Genomic DNA, 16,322 nt, shown 5'->3' with positions numbered 1-16,322 from the left:
CGGATGCTCTCTCCCGCTTTAACTTTGTCTCATTTTTTGATCAGGTACCCGGAGCCGAACCAACATCAGCAGCTATCCCGGACTGGTCTCAACTGATCTTGGATTAGCCCCACACTTGTCAGCAGCAACGCAACTCATCGATCACTCCCTCTCAGACAATACCCGCAAGGCCTATCAGTCGGCCTGGAGGGCCTTTAGTCGCTTCACATCATCTCACAATACAGAGTCCTCCCGGGTCAAACAAGTCCTTGCCTTCCTTTCCTACTGCCATTCGGACTTGGCATTATCCTTCAACACAATCCGCTTGTACTTGGCCGGGGTACAACACTTCACGTCCCTCCAGGACCCTACCAAGCCCTCCTTATTTACCTTTCACGCCGTCCGGGCTCTCATGCGCGGCATTCAGAAACGTCGGCCAGTTTCCAGCGTCAAACGGCTGCCTATCACAGGCGAAGTGTTCAGGGACATGTCAGACATTTTGGCCTCTTCACCTTTCGGTCTCCATGTCAGTGTCGTCCTGCAAGCAGCCATACATCTGGCCTTCTACGGCTTCCTGCGGCCAGGCGAGTTTACCTGCAGTAGCCCCTCGGCACGTATGCTGTGCAAGCACCATCTAGTCAGGTTCGAGGACCACTTCATCTTGCACTTAGCGGTTTCCAAGACACAGCAGCTTGGCCCAGGGACGGACATACATTTCTATAAGACCTACAACCGCTGGTGTCCGGTTACTGTCCTCTCCCGCTTGTTGACCCTTTTGGCCGATCAACCAGGGACTGGCCCACTTCTACCCTTTCACTCAAAACCTCTCAACGCAGCCCAGTTCATGGAGCATGTCAGGATACTCCTGGGCATCCTTCACCTCAATCCTGCGCACTACTCAGGACATTCGTTTCGCATCGGGGCAGCTTCAACGGCCTCCCGCCAAGGGGTCCCGGTCCATGTTATTAAAAAGTTGGGTAGATGGAAGTCCTCCTGTTTTGCACGTTACGTACCCAATCCGCAGATTGAGATGGCCCAGGCCTTTGTCAAGCTTACCCAGTAACAGTCTGTGTTCAATAAAATGCTTCCCCTACCTGAGTGTTTTGCCCCCTTATTTTGGTATACCGTACGTTAGACCAAGGCACACTTTCAGGTCCATTTCAAGTAAGCGAGTTTATGTTATCCTTGTCTGTCATCCTTATCCGTATCGGTCAGAGGGCTCTACACCATAAATAGAAAGGCCAGTATGGTGGCCTGAAATTATGGGTGGAGCCCGGTGGTATATAAGCAGCCGTTCGCCCATCCTTCCTCGTCGGTTCCAGTGCGCGATACCCGCCCACCCGCCCCTTTTATCAGGCCTTTACTCTAGCACACTCCTCATATGAGTACTCATTTCACCCATTTCATATTTATTTCATTTTAAGGTATGCCCCCTTATTTTGGTATACCGTACGTTAGACCAAGGCACACTTTCAGGTCCATTTCAAGTAAGCGAGTTTATGTTATCCTTGTCTGTCATCCTTATCCGTATCGGTCAGAGGGCTCTACACCATAAATATATATATATATATATATATATATATATATATATATATATATATATATATATATATATATAATCAATTACACTGCCACTAGCTGAATAACCTGCCTGCTTAATTTAAATCAAGCTATCTCTCCGTCCACACCAACACCACACAGGGCCGCCATGTAGGCTCTTAGTAGAGGGCGCTGGGATTGGCCAAAGCATGCAGGTCAGGTGCATGCTTTGGCCAATCATTATACAGCAATTCACTATTATCTCGCAGTACATTATAGGGCGTTACCGCGGTGCTTGAATCTGCCCCATAATCTTTACTGTTCTGCAAACGGACGACACCCGATGTTCAAGTCAAACTTATGTTCGACCCGAACATCGAGCTCATCTCTAATGATAATACAGCTGACTCAATGGATTTCTTAGAAGAAATATGTTTATTAATTCTTATACCAAGTAAGAGGCTGCTCATATGCTTCAAGTGACCAGCTCCTGGGATTACCTTACTGAGGTGACACCAGTACATAATACGAGATCCCTGGAAAAATGACATTGGTAATACATCTCTAGAACTTCATGGTGTAACCTATGCAGGATACCACTGCTTACAGCCTAGAGGTCTCTGTGTTAGACTGGTACCTACTTTATTCAGCCATTGTCAGGAATTAGGCCTCTTTCACATGGGGCTGTCCGTAGTTAGCCATCCTCTTGCTCCACGGTGAGCGCTCCATTGATCCCCGCTGAGCCGGTGGATGACAAGTCCATCTCTGCACTCTGTGCAGGAACAGACCTGTCATGCCACGTACACATGACCGGATTTTCCAACAGAAAAGGTCAGACGGAATCATTCCGTTGGATATTACAATTGTGTGTGGGCTTCATCTGACTTTTTTCTTCAAAAATTCAGACGGACCTAGAAATAGAACATGTTTCAAATCTGTCTGACAGAATCAATTTCTATCGGGAAAACCGCTTGTCTGTATGCTGGTCCGACGGACCAAATACGACGCTAGGGCAGCTATTGGCTACCAGCTATTGAAATTCCTTTTCTAGTTCCGTCGTACATCATCACTTTCAAAACAAAAGGACTTTGGTCAGTTCGTGTGTGGGCAAGTCCGTTTGGTCAGAAGTCCGTCGTAACTCTGTCGAAAGTCCGTCGGAACTCCATCGAGAAGACCGTCAGACCTTTTCTGACAAAGTCTGGTCGCGTGTATGTGGCATCAGAGAGTCCGCTCTCCCCTATAGCCCCATACACACTATCAGATTTTCTGCTGATTTTTGTCTTCAGTTTTACCAAAACCATGTAGTGCAAGGGCCTGTCTGATTGCATACAAATTGAAACTCCTAAGGTTTGACCTCATATTATATGGTTTTGGTAAATCTGAAGGAACAAATCAGCAGAAAATCTGATAGTGTGTATGGGGCTTCTGGGGGAATCGGATAATTACGGACCACCTGTCTGTTTTCATCTGATCCGCCAGACTGATGGAAACTAGGGTTTGCATCCGACTGGATTTTGCGGTGCGGATTGAATCGGGGAAGATCGGATGTCAGCGGACATGTCAGCGGTGACATCCGATGCTCCATAGAGCTGAATGGAGTGACCGTTCATATCTGCTGAAAAAAACGACAGGTGGATCTGAATGGTCCACATGTGTGAAAGGTGCCTTAGGGGAACACTTTTGTACAAATCAAGTGTTCATTCAACCACATCAACCTCAAAGCAATTACACATTTATAAAAGAAACTGATCTCCTCGGCTGATCAGATGGAACAGAATTTATCAGCGCCAGTACCACCTGTGGATTTGTCTTCTACTAAAGAGATGTTTCACAAGGATCTCTCAGTTCAAAGAAGTGGCCTTGAATGCCGCAAATACTCTAAGTTAGATAATAACAATAATTGCAGTTGAGATGCGCTGATATTTTGGTGGCCGAAACATATAGGCTGATAATTGTATTTTTGCACGCGATTTTGACACAATTTTACTGTGCTTATGTTTTTTTTTTTTTTATTGGTTAACCAAAACTACATCAAAAACATAACATGGGTACCTTATTGATGCCTACTTAACACCACAACAGAAGTTCAATGGACCAGTGTGAAAACATACATAGAATTTAAAGGGATGAATTTTTCTTGCTAATAATGTTCATTTTGTTCAGGTGGTGAATATTAATTTAAATTCATGATATTAATTAAAAAGTCAAATATAATACAATTATATTTAAAAATATTTATATATTTAAAACAAAATGTATTTTTCAGTTTCGGCCAAGTGCATCCTGAATTTTTGATTTTTTGGCACCAAAATTTCCATATGGCGCACCTCTAAAATTGCAGAGTGCGCTCCTGTGCGAGCAAGCATGCCTGCCCACTTCCTGCCCAGGCCATTTTTCAGCTTTCAGCACTGTCACACTTTGAATGACAATTGTGCGGCCATGCTACACTGTAACCATGTGAAATTGTTATCACTTAACACAAATAGAGCTTTCTTTTGGTGGTATTTAATTTTTTACAAAAAAAAAAGACAGAAAAAAAAGTTTTCCTTAGTTTCTGTCAGTAAATTTTATAAATAAGTAATTTTTCTCCTTCACTGATGTGCGCTAATGAGGCTGCACTGATGAGTTGGCACTTATGGGCACTGATGAAGCGCACCTATGGGCACTGATTATGTGGCACTGATGAGGAGGCACTAATATGCCGCACTTATGAGCACTGATAGGTGACACTGATGAGCACTGATAGGTGGCACTGATGAGCACTGATAGGTGGCACTGATGAGCACTGATAGGCGGCACTGATGAGCACTGATAGGCGGCACTGATGAGCACTGATAGGCGGCACTGATGGGTGGCACTGGTAGGCACTGATAGGTGGCACTGGTAGGCACTGATAGGGGACACAAATAGGCAGCACTGATGGACACTGATGGGTGGCACGAATAGGCCACACTGATGGACACTGATGGGCATTGATGGGTGGCACTGATGGGCATCGATGGGCAGCACTGATAGGTGGCACTGATAGCCAACGATGATTGGTATCACTAATGGGCACTGATTGGTGGCACTGGTGGGCACTTATACTAATGCACTGGTGGTGCTTTAGTATAATTTAGGGCACTGATGATCAGTGCCCTGATTACATGTCTTGTTGTCCCCTGCGAGCAGCAATGAGAGCCAATTGCCGGCACTTCCTGTATTTATGTCGCAGCCGATCACATGGACACAGGACACAGCCGATCACATGGTTAAAAAGCCGCGTCAGTGGCTCTTTACAGAGATCAGGTTTGTGCCATCTCCTAGTAACACAGTGCAGCCATGATCACCGCACTGTGCACCCCCAGGGGGCACATGGGAGCAGCCATTTGTGTGCGCCGTCATGTGACCTCCACCCAGAACAAGAGCCGCACTGTCCCTCATTTGACGGTGAGCGAGGGCAACTGGTTAAACTGGGCCAGTACTCAGGATCAGTACTGTTTTGTCTTCAGCCTCTTGTGTATCCTATGATTCTGTATCCTGATTCCAGTTGCTGACCCAGCTTCTCTTGACTACTCTCTGAACTCTGCCTGCACTGACCTCGGCTTGTCTCCTGACCTCCGCTTCTGTCTGCTCCATTGCCTCCTGCTTCACTGATCGGTTCCAGACCCGGCTTGTTTCCTGACCACACTTCTGCCTGTGCCCTGTACCTGATCCATCCTGTCTGTGTATGTCCCAGCGTCCCTGACCCTGCTACTCTGTCTGCTTTCACCAGTACTCACTTACCACCCTGCTGTACTGCCTGACCTACAGTCTGCTGGCTGCAACCATCTCAGCTGCCTATTGTTGCCAGTGCCAGCCTGCCTCAGGCTGCTGCAGTGACGACCGGTGGTAATTTTTTTGGGGGGCAGCAAACAGTACCACCCCCAGTCGGTCTGGTCTGGTGTACTTATCCCATCTATGGTGGGGTAAAGCTGTTGTAACACCTGGGTGGGCTTGTAGCACAATGCTCTGCACCATTAGCCCACCCTATTTTAGAACCTATTAGAGCCTCTGGCTCTAATCAGGTGTTAAAAAAAAACACTGCTGCTGTAATTCATGCGTCCGGCATCCTGAAAGGAGCTGGACGTATGAATAGGGGGTGGCAGCCGTGGATAGACCATGGGGGTGGCGACAATGGATAGAGTTGGCAGCACTTGGGTGCCCCTAATAGACTGGGCCATCACTGGTCTGCTGTCTACCAGCTCGCCTGCTTGTTGAAGCTTTCTGATGGCTTCAGCCGCCCAACTGTTAGCACTTAAAGGCACTCACTGAAATGAAAGTGTAGCATGACCGCGCAATTGTCATTCAAAGTGTGACCACACTGAAAGCGGAAAAATGGCCTGAGAAGGGAAGGAAGGGGGTAAAAGTGCCCTGTAGATAAGTGGTTAATGTTGCCCTTTAAACCGCATTAAAAGATCTACTCCTTGCTGAGCCTTTTTTTTTAAAACCTTGTTTTGTACCTCATGGCAATATCCAGCTACATTAGACTAGAAAAAATTACATTATTCGGCTTTCATAGACTTTATTATGGTTCAGGCTCTATATTTGGGGCGTATGTTTGAATTGCTTAATTTTCTTATCCCTAATGCAGTAATAAAGAAATGATTACAAAGCTTTTATCACTACTGCAGATGAGAATGTGGAAATTAGTAGTACATCAAAAACTAGTACTTTGATTAATATGTGAAAAATGTAGCTTTTTTATTGGATTTTGGTTTTATTTTTCTAGTGGTTGTTTTCTTATTCTAAAAAAAGAAAAAAAATTGCGTTTGGTTTAGGAAAGTGTAAATGTCCATACAACTGGCAGCCAGCACCAATGAGCTTGAGGTACCCACATACAAAATTTAAAATACAGAAAAGTGCAGCGCCGGTCAAATGTCCTAAAAGTCCATATAAATATGCCAACGAAAGATAGATAGAGATGATATCCCGTCACTAGCAAAGGTGAAAAGGAATAGAATGCACTCGTCATCTCCGTGCATAAAAAGGCAATCCTGCTTACCAGAAGACGTTGACTCTTAAATTATAAAGAGTCAACCTTGCGTGTATGGAAAGGCTGAATAATCATCCATCAGGCTCCCACTGCAAAGACTTCTCCAAGTCATGCAAAAATCCGACTGCCCAATCCATGAGCAAGGATCTTGGAACAGCAGCAGTGGAAATGTGCCCAAACCAATCTTTCCCTCAAAAGGATTAAAGAGTATTGCAATAGTGTAATACATTTTTTTTTAAATACTTTAATAAAATTTGAATTAGGTAGTCTGGGTTTTGGCATGACTTGGAGAAGTCTTTGCAGTAGGAGCCTGATGGACAATTCATACATGCGTGTATATTGATTGGTTTGCTTGAACGTTATAGTGTCTACAAAACATTGTTTTATATACTGGAGTTTTTTTTTTTTTTTTTTTTTTATACTAGAAAATCAGAGACTTATAGCGGAACTGTGATAGTATGGTGGGCAGTCTGACACTAACTGACACTTTGTGGGAGCCAGTGACACTAATACAGTGACAGTACTAAAATAGTGTATGGGCACTTGTAAGAATATTATTAATATCTATATTCTTATATCTCAGAGGCATTTCCGGATGAATAGTATTAATAGTCAAACTGACTTAAATCAAAGTGTGAGTTTATGTGTCACACAGTTGGCATCATAAATACAATGTAAAAATTATAATAGTTCAGTTCAGTGTAGGTAAAAATATATGAAATAGAATAGTTATAAAGCTGTAATAAGCTTATGAAAGCATGTGTGCTTCAATGGCTGCTGCCTTATGTCCATGCTGCCTTGTGTGTCCGCCAAGAAGAAACAGGAAATTATGTTCTTAGACTTCTGGCAGAATTCAGCTGTCCCAATTCATCAGTCTCTGTGTGAATATGTCAGTATCATCTCTCCGGTGGGTGTGGGTGTGTCTGTGAGTGTAAGTGTCCATGTTCAATCTGGAAACATTGGCTTATATGTTACATGTGAACGTCATAACCTCACAAACTTAGAACCTTGTATGGCACACATTAATTTCTGCTAACTTCAGCAATGTGCAATACAAAAGTAAATACTAACTCAGAGAGTCATATGGAGCTTGATTGACAAGTTCACATGTAACACTCCATACTTGACATAATGTGCTGTTCATGTAATGTCATATAACCATACATTTACATAATATGAACACATATTTGCAACTTTACATTAAGTAACTATATACTAATATGTATTAACATGACCGAGACTACTCTAAACTTATTTTAACAAGATATAATCCACAATGTATCATTGCTTTAGCTACGTAGACACATGTCTATTTTTGTCTTCTCATGACATTCTGTACCAAGATACCATATATATCATACTCAAATTGGCTACATTAGAAACGTATTACTAACTCAACTTTAGATGAGGATATGTTTCACTGAACACTTGATCAAGGTCATTCACACATACTATTTATTATGATTAATCATAAAACCAATTATGTTTTGCAAGCTTGCCATAAATATATTATAACACCTTTTAAGTGCCGAATTATGAATTTGGAATAATATTCTAACACTGGCTGGGAAGGGGTTAACATCTAGGGCAATCAAAGGGTTAACTGTGTGGCTAAAAGTGCTTGGTTTGTGTACTGTGAGGTACTTTTACTAAGCAATGTGCTGGTTTTCATACCCTGCTTTGCAAGGAAACAAAAAACAGCACATCCCCGCTGACAGGACAGAGCTCTGTATTGTTTACATTCACATAGCTCTGTCCTATTATCCTCTTCGCCGATCAGTGGGTGCTGCTGGTCAATCAGTATCCAGCACCCGCTGATAGGCTTGTGCTGTGACTAATCACAGCACAGCTAGTTTGCCAGCAGCTCACACATGCCCCCTACCCGAAAGTGCTGGATCGTGTACTAGATACGTGATTCGGCACAGGGGAGACAGTCTACTGCTGTACTCATATGTGAGGTGGTTGGCAAGCAGTTAAGAGTGGCAGGGGGAACAGAAAAAGCAGGAGAGGGAAAGCTCATGCTACTTACTCCCTGTGTAAGGTTTTTTTTTCTGGCTTATATAGCATGCCTAAGGTCGAAAACTGGTTAAAAAATAGGCCGTCTTACACAGTTCCTGCTATTTGTAAGCATCTCTTACCAGAGTAAGATCACATAGCGGTTGCTTTAGGTCCATTTCACACAGGTGTCATTCACTTAGTCACATAGTTTCAAGGAAAAAACAGGTTCAGTTTGAACAAAGAAAAAACAAACAGTTTACGTCCGTTTTTACATCTGCCCACCAGCACCCTTAACCATGACTCATCCCTGCTGTCAGTGGAGAATTCCCCACTGACAGTAGAATGTAAACCAAAAAGCTTGCATTTTGGTTTTTAAACAGTGTGCAGGTCTCCCCCATGTGCCTTTAACATGGTTCCTTGGCCAAGCATCCCCCTGGTAAAGCACCATCCCCATATTGATGATAAGGGCCTCTTCCTTACAACACTGGCCTAATGGTTGTTGTGCGAGGGGATGACTTATGGGAATCTGGAAATCCCCTTTTACAAGGGGGCCCCCAGGTCCGGTCCCCCCCATGTAAATGAGTATGGAGTACCTAGTACTTCTACTTATTCACCAAGAAAAAACAAGTAAAATAAACACACAGCATAGTTTTTGACAAAACCTTTACTAAGAAAAAAAAAAATCATCAATCATGTTGTCCAGTGACGTAGGTCCACATTAATCATGATGAACAATAGCCTACACATTAAAAATAAAAAAATAAACACCTGACAATCTCGACCTCTCTGTTCACTGGACATCACCGGGAGACTCCACCACTTTGTGTATTTTAGCGGCAAGTGGAAGCGGAGCCGTCATTCTTAGCGCAAAGTGAAAATGGAGCTGTCATTAAGCCACACCCCTGCTGTGAACACCTGGGTGACCCCATCACTTATGAAAGCACTGTAAGGACTTTGTTTACATCAGAGGTGGGGCTGAATGACAGCTCCACTTACCTTTGCTGCTAAAGTAAACAAAGGGTTATGGGGTGTTACCAGTTGACCCCGCTCCCTTGTAAAGTCATTGCACATATATGGATATGTCCAGTGACATCATGAATGGGGGAGTTATCCAATGACCATTGCTCATTGTTATTGACGTGGACCTACACCACTGGGCAACATGATTGATGATGGATGTACATTGGGGGACTTTGTCAAGGAGGTACACTTCCCTGGAAAAAAAAAAACCTATGTTTTTATTTGTCTCTTGTTTACATCTAAAAATAAAGAATCACAAAAAAAATTATTTTGCTTCTTCATAATACTGTATATAATTACATACATATTATTTAGTAAATGGGCGTTATTAACAGAATGTTCAACTTACCTAAATTAGGTGGCATTTCTGGGCACAGTGTTAACTCGTTTGCATCTGTGAGAAAATAAACATATTTCTAAAACCCAACATATTTTTATATAATATTTTAAACAAATAACTTAGATAAAACAATCTGATATTTCCAATGTATTTGCAAAATGGAAAATGATTTTACTGTTCTGCTCCCTTCCAACCCAGAGGTTCAATAAATGATTATATAAAATGTTGAATCATTTCGGTAAGTAGATTCGGAATGTAAAATAGGGACTGTTGTGTGCTGCCCCAGGTAGGCATTAGGAACAGATAATTACGATAGATATTGAAACAATTTTTCTTTTTTTCTGTGCCTTTATGACTAGCGATGGAAGAACTTCCGACAGGACGTTTCGCGAACGCGGCCTGCGAACACGGCCGATAGTTCGCGAACCCGGATCGTTCGCGGCGGGCCCCATTGACTTCAATGGGATGCGAACTTTGCAAACCTACAGGTCAAATTTGCAGCCACAAAATAATTAATAGCTGTGCAAACATAGTCCCACCACATGGCCAATGACATAACACATGTATGAGGTGAATCTGGGATCGACAACTACAAGCATTCTTTTTTTATATGGGAAATTGTTGTGACAATTCAGGACTGTGGAGCGCATGAAGGCAATGGAGGAGAGGGAAGGTCAGGGACCAGGGTAGGCCAAGAAGAGGGTGCAGGAGATGATCACCAGCAGCGTGACATACAGCAATGACACCTGCACCGTGATAGAGTCATCTGACAACAGCACCGTGATAGAGAGCACTGACATCAGCAGCGTGACATACAGCAATGACACCTGCACCGTGATAGAGTCATCTGACAACAGCACCATGATAGAGAGCACTGACATCAGCAGCGTGACATAAAGCACTCACACCAGCACCGTGATATACAGCACTGACAGCAGCACCGTGACAGAGAGCACTGACATCAGCAGCGTGACATACAGCAATGACACCTGCACCGTGATAGAGTCATCTGACAACAGCACTGTGATAGAGAGCACTGACATCAGCAGCGTGACATAAAGCACTAACACCAGCACCGTGATATACAGCACTGACAGCAGCACCGTGATAGAGAGCACTGACATCAGCAGCGTGACATAAAGCACTCACACCAGCACCGTGATATACAGCACTGACAGCAGCACCGTGACAGAGAGCACTGACATCAGCAGCGTGACATACAGCAATGACACCTGCACCGTGATAGAGTCATCTGACAACAGCACTGTGATAGAGAGCACTGACATCAGCAGCGTGACATAAAGCACTAACACCAGCACCGTGATATACAGCACTGACAGCAGCACCGTGATAGAGAGCACTGACATCAGCAGCGTTATATACAGCACTGACACCTGCACCGTAAGCAGCCCCAGGAGGAAGTCAGCATAGCACAGGGATGGTGGGAGCCCCTAATAATGAGCATTGCACAGGGATGGTGGGAGTCCCTCATAATGAGCATAGCACAGGGATGGTGGGAGCCCCTCATAATGAGCATAGCACAGGGATGGTGGGAGCCCCTCATAATATGCACAGCAGAGGTACAGCCCCAGGAGGAAGTCAGCACAGCACAGGGATGGTGGGAGCCCCTCATAATAAAGCAGCCCCAGGAGGATGTCAGTATAGCACAGGGATGGTGGGAGCCCCTCATAATAAGCAGCCCCAGGAGGAAGTCAGCACAGCACACGGATGGTGGGAGCCCCTCATAATGAGCATAGCACAGGGATGGTGGGAGCACCTCAAAATATGCACAGCAGAGGTACAGCCCCAGGAGAAAGTCAGCACAGCACAGGGATGGTGGGACCCCCTCATAATAAGCATCCCCAGGAGGAAGTCAGCACAGCACAGGGATGGTGGGAGCCCCTCATAATAAGCAGCCCCAGTAGAAATATGACACCGCTCAACCTCTTCAAAGAGGAGGGTACGGGCATATAGTACGGTGTGCTTTTTTTGGACAAGGAAGTGAGCTAAATGAAGAAAGAAGGTCTTTGTGCTCGTTTAAAAAAATTGTTTATAGACATATACATGGTCTACTGGTCACATGTGTTGAATTCCTCCGAGATCCATGCCTCATTCATTTTTAGAAATGTGAGGTAGTTAACACTGTCGTGAGCTAGGCGAGTACGCTTATCGGTCCCGATCCCCCCTGCTGCGCTGAACGTCCTTTCGGACAGAACACTGGATGAGGGGCAAGCCAACAGTTCGATTGCAAATTGGGCAAGCTCTGGCCAGAAGTCAAGCCTGCCCACCCAGTAGTCCAGGGGTTCATCACTCCTCAGAGCGTCCACATCGGCCGTTAACCCGATGTAGTCGGACACCTGACGGTCTAGGCGTTCCCTGATGCTGGATCCGGATGACACCTGTCGATGGGTCGGCTGAAAGAATGACCTCATATCCGAAGTCACCAACACATCTTCAAACCGGCCTCTTCTTGCAGGCACTGTTGGATTGGTACCCGCAACTCCTTCTCTGGGAGTGGGAATTGCTCCTCTGCCAGCGCATGCAAAGGCAGAATGCAGCATTTCTCGAAGCAAGGCCTGGAAGTGCTCCATTCTGCCAGCCCTCTGTGACGGCGGTAACATTTCCGCCATTTTGTGTTTGTACCGGGAGTCTAAGTACGTTGCCACCCAGTACTGGTCCTTGACCCTTATGCTTTTTATACGGGGGTCCCTATTAAAACACTGGAGCATGAAGGCCCCCATTAGCACTAAAGTGGAAGTGGTGTGGTGGCCTGGCTCCTGCTCATCATCCAGGATAATGTCATCCTCTTCATTCTCCTCTTCCCATCCACGCACAACAGGGATCCCAGAAAGGTTTAAAGCATGCTCTTCTTGCTCCTCCTCATCCGCCCCGGCACCATCCTCCTCTGACACCTCTTCAGACTCATGTTGTTGACTTGTCTCAGATAGAGTATGAATGAATGAATGAATGAAATACTTATATAGCGCACAATGCGAACTGAATCGCCTCTAGGCGCTGTGGCGAGCTTTGATCATCTGCTAAAAGAGGAAGGTCTTGAGTTTTTTCCTAAAAGCCAGGTGATTTTCTTCCAGGCGGATGTTGATTGGTAGAGCATTCCATAGCCGAGGCCCTTGGACAGCGAATCTCCGATCCCCCTTGGATTTATACCGGGCTTTGGGCATGAGGAGGAGGTTTTTGTTGGCTGATCGAAGACTGCGGTTTGGTGTGTAATGATTTATTTTCTCCATTAGGTATTGCGGAGCTTCTCTATGCACGCATTTGTGGGTGAGGCAAAGGGTCTTGAACGTGATCCGATTTTTTACGGTTAGCCAATGTAAGCTCCTCAGTGAAGGAGAAATGGATTCCCAGGGTTTTTTTCCTGTTATCAGCCTTGCCGCTGTGTTTTGGATCAGTTGTAATCGCGCAAGTTGATATTGTGGTAATCCTATGTAAAGCGAGTTTGCGTAGTCCAGTCGTGAATTAATGATTGTTCCAACTACCACTGCTTTGTCATTCTTTGGGATAAAAGGGATGAGTCTGCGAAGCATGCGCAGCAGATGGTGAGATCGACTGACTACTGCTCCTATTTGCGCATCCATTGACATTTGTGCGTCTAAAATAACCCCGAGACTCTTCGCTTTGGTCTTTGGGGAGATAGTCTGCCCAAAGACGGTTGGTGGAGACCAGGAGGTTTTGGTTGCGGGCTTATGATTTTGGTGTAAGATAAGAAGCTCCGTCTTTGATTGGTTCAGCTGGAGGGAGTTGGTGGTCATCCAGTCCTCTATTGATTTGAGGCAGTTTTCAAGTTGTTGTTGGTGATCTTTTTTTCCATTGATCCGGAAATAAAGTTGCGTGTCATCAGCGTAAGAGTGGAAGCAGAGATCTGAGCATCTGATGATTTGAAGGAGTGGGCGAATGTAAATGTTGAAGAGAACGGGTGACAACGGAGAGCCTTGAGGGACTCCGCAGGTGACTGCCCGAGTTTCGGAGAGGAATTTTCCTAGTTTCACTGTCTGTGACCGATTTCCTAGGAAGGACGCGAACCAATGGAGATCTATGTCTTGGACTCCGGCTACTTCTGTGAGGCGCCACCCCTGGGAATTCATCCAGCATTGCGACTTCCTCATCTTCCCGCTCCTGCTCCTCCACAGCTTGATCAATGACACAACGCAATGCACGCTCCATAAAGAAGGCATAAGGTACCATGTCACTGATGGCGCCATGGCTGCAACTGACCAGTTTGGCGATCTCCTCAAACGGGCGCAGAAGTCTGCATGCGTCGCGCATGAGCAGCCACTGGCGCGGTGAAAAAAAAACAGCTCCCCAGAACCAGTTCTGCCGCAGAGTTCATACAGGTAGACGTTAACTGCACGTTTCTGCTGGAGCAGCCTATCAAGCATATAGAAGGTTGAGTTCCATTGCGTCGGGCAATCGCAAATAAGACGTCTGGCCAGCAGATTGTGTCGCCGCTGAATGTCAGCAAGGCGAGCCATGGCCGTGTAAGATCTTCTGAAATGGGCCGAGATTTTCCTTGCCTGCCGCAAGATGTCCTGGACCCCAGGGTATTTGACAAGGAAACGCTGCACGACCAAGTTTAAGACATGTGCCATGCATGGCACGTGCGTGATTTTACCCTGTTTCAATGCACTAAGCAGATTGGCACCGTTGTCACACACCACTTTACCAACTGTCAAATTGAGCGGTGTTAGCCACTGATCTGCCTGTGAACGCAAAGCTGAAAGGAGTGCCGGGCCAGTGTGGCTCTTGGCTTCCAGGCACAACAGACGCAGCACGGCTTGGCAACGTCTCACCTGGCATGTCGAATAGGTTCTGGGGAGCTTGAGCGGCGCAGCGGAAGAGACGCTAGCAGCGGAAAAGGAGGAGTCAGCTGAGGAGGAGAGGGAGGAGGATGGAGTAGGAGGAGGAGGAGAAGAAGAGTTAGGCCTGCATGCAATCCGTGGCGGTAAAACCAAATCTACACGGGTGCCACGGGTTACATGCTTGACGGCCGTCAGAAGGTTCACCCAGTGGGCAGTAAAAGTGATATACCTTCCCTGCCCATGTTTGCTAGACCACGTGTCTGGTCAGATGTATCTTGGCACCGACACTGTGTGCCAGAGATACATTCACTTGCCGCTGAACATGGCCATATAGCTCTGGGATGCCCTTCTCTGAGAAATACTTCCTTCCTGGGACCTTCCATTGTGGTGTTCCAATGGCCACAAATTTGCGAAAGGCCTCCGAGTCCACCAGTTTATATGGCAGTAGTTGGCGGGCTATGAGTTCTGACAAGCCAGCCGTCCACCATTGGGCAAGAGGGTTATCCGGCATCATAATTTTTTTACGCTCGAACATTAGGCCCACGGAAGCCTGCCTTTTTGCAGAAAAACGTGAGCTTGGCGTGATGGAAGGTGGAGTGGAGGACAATTGTGAGGAGAGAGGAGAAGAAGTAGAAGACGAGGCTGGATGATGAGAGCCTGGAGTGTGGCTTTGTGTGTTCCGTTGCTCCCACTCGGCTCGGTGATAGATGCTCATGTGCCTTCTTAAGGCGGTCGTCCCTAGGTGAGTGTTGGGCTTACCGCGACTAATGTGTTGACTGCAAAGATTGCAGATGGCAACGCTATTGTCAGCAGCGGACACGTTAAAAAAAGCCCCCACTGCAGAGCCATGTGCCGGTGTCCTGGGAGCGCCAGATGTGACCGTACATGGTCGATGACTTGCTCCTGATACATTTGCAGTCTGCTTTGTCCCTCCTGTGCAATGTAAGTTATTCCTGTTTCTCCTCCCTATCTGCTGGTCCATATCTCCCTCTGAACTCCCCTCCTCTTCCTCTCTTGTGGGCACCCACGTGACATCACTAGACACGTCATCATCGACGTCACCTTCCCCATTACTATAATTAGAGATCTCGGAGTAGGCAGCAACAGCGGGGACCAACCTCCTTGGGCTGATCTGGGTACTGTCGTCAGACTGCTGAGTAGCGGTTGTTGCTGCCTCCTCTTCCTGATCCAATACCAAGAGTGGCTGCGCATCAGAAATGTCTTGATATGGATCAGAAAATAATTCCTGTGACTCAAGCGGAAGGTATGTGGTGGTGGTGGTGGTGTTGTTGGTGGTAGTGTCTTTGTGGGTGCACATAGCAGAGAGTGAAGAAGAGGGTGTAGATCGAGAGGATGAGGAGGGTGCAGAAGAGTAAGGCTGAGCGAGCCACTCAACCAAGTCTGGTGCGTCCTTTAAAGTAATTGAACGCACCATCTGCAACTTCCCACTTTGGCTCAAGCCTGTTGCTCCTGCCCTACCCCTACCACCCCTGTGGAAGGGCCTGCCTCTTCCTCTGCCTGTCATTTTTTAAATGACCCTGTGACAAAACTCTCAGTCCCTATACCGATGAAGGACTGCTGCAGTATAGGGCAGCGGTCAGCAGTAGTGCAC

The 16,322-nt window shown here is 46.0% G+C and overlaps 1 protein-coding gene across 2 annotated transcripts in view; it reads right to left on the bottom strand.

Annotated features, from left to right (window-relative positions):
* The window catches only part of LOC143974694 (beta-1,4-galactosyltransferase 1-like), a 336,266-nt gene that overhangs the window by 204,754 nt on the left and 115,190 nt on the right, over positions 1-16,322 (bottom strand). For both annotated transcript variants that reach the window (XM_077476323.1, XM_077476324.1), the window contains exon 2: positions 9,900-9,944. In XM_077476323.1, coding sequence (XP_077332449.1) covers positions 9,900-9,915 — 16 coding nt within the window. In that variant the 5' untranslated portion in view covers positions 9,916-9,944. The remainder of the gene's footprint in view (positions 1-9,899; positions 9,945-16,322) is intronic.

This window comes from Lithobates pipiens, unplaced genomic scaffold (genome assembly GCF_037356315.1).
Source record: "Lithobates pipiens isolate NorthernLeopardFrog02 unplaced genomic scaffold, aLitPip1_a1.2 Scaffold_13, whole genome shotgun sequence".
Classification (NCBI taxonomy): Eukaryota; Metazoa; Chordata; class Amphibia; order Anura; family Ranidae; genus Lithobates; species Lithobates pipiens.
This window is presented reverse-complemented; position numbering and strand designations above follow the sequence as displayed.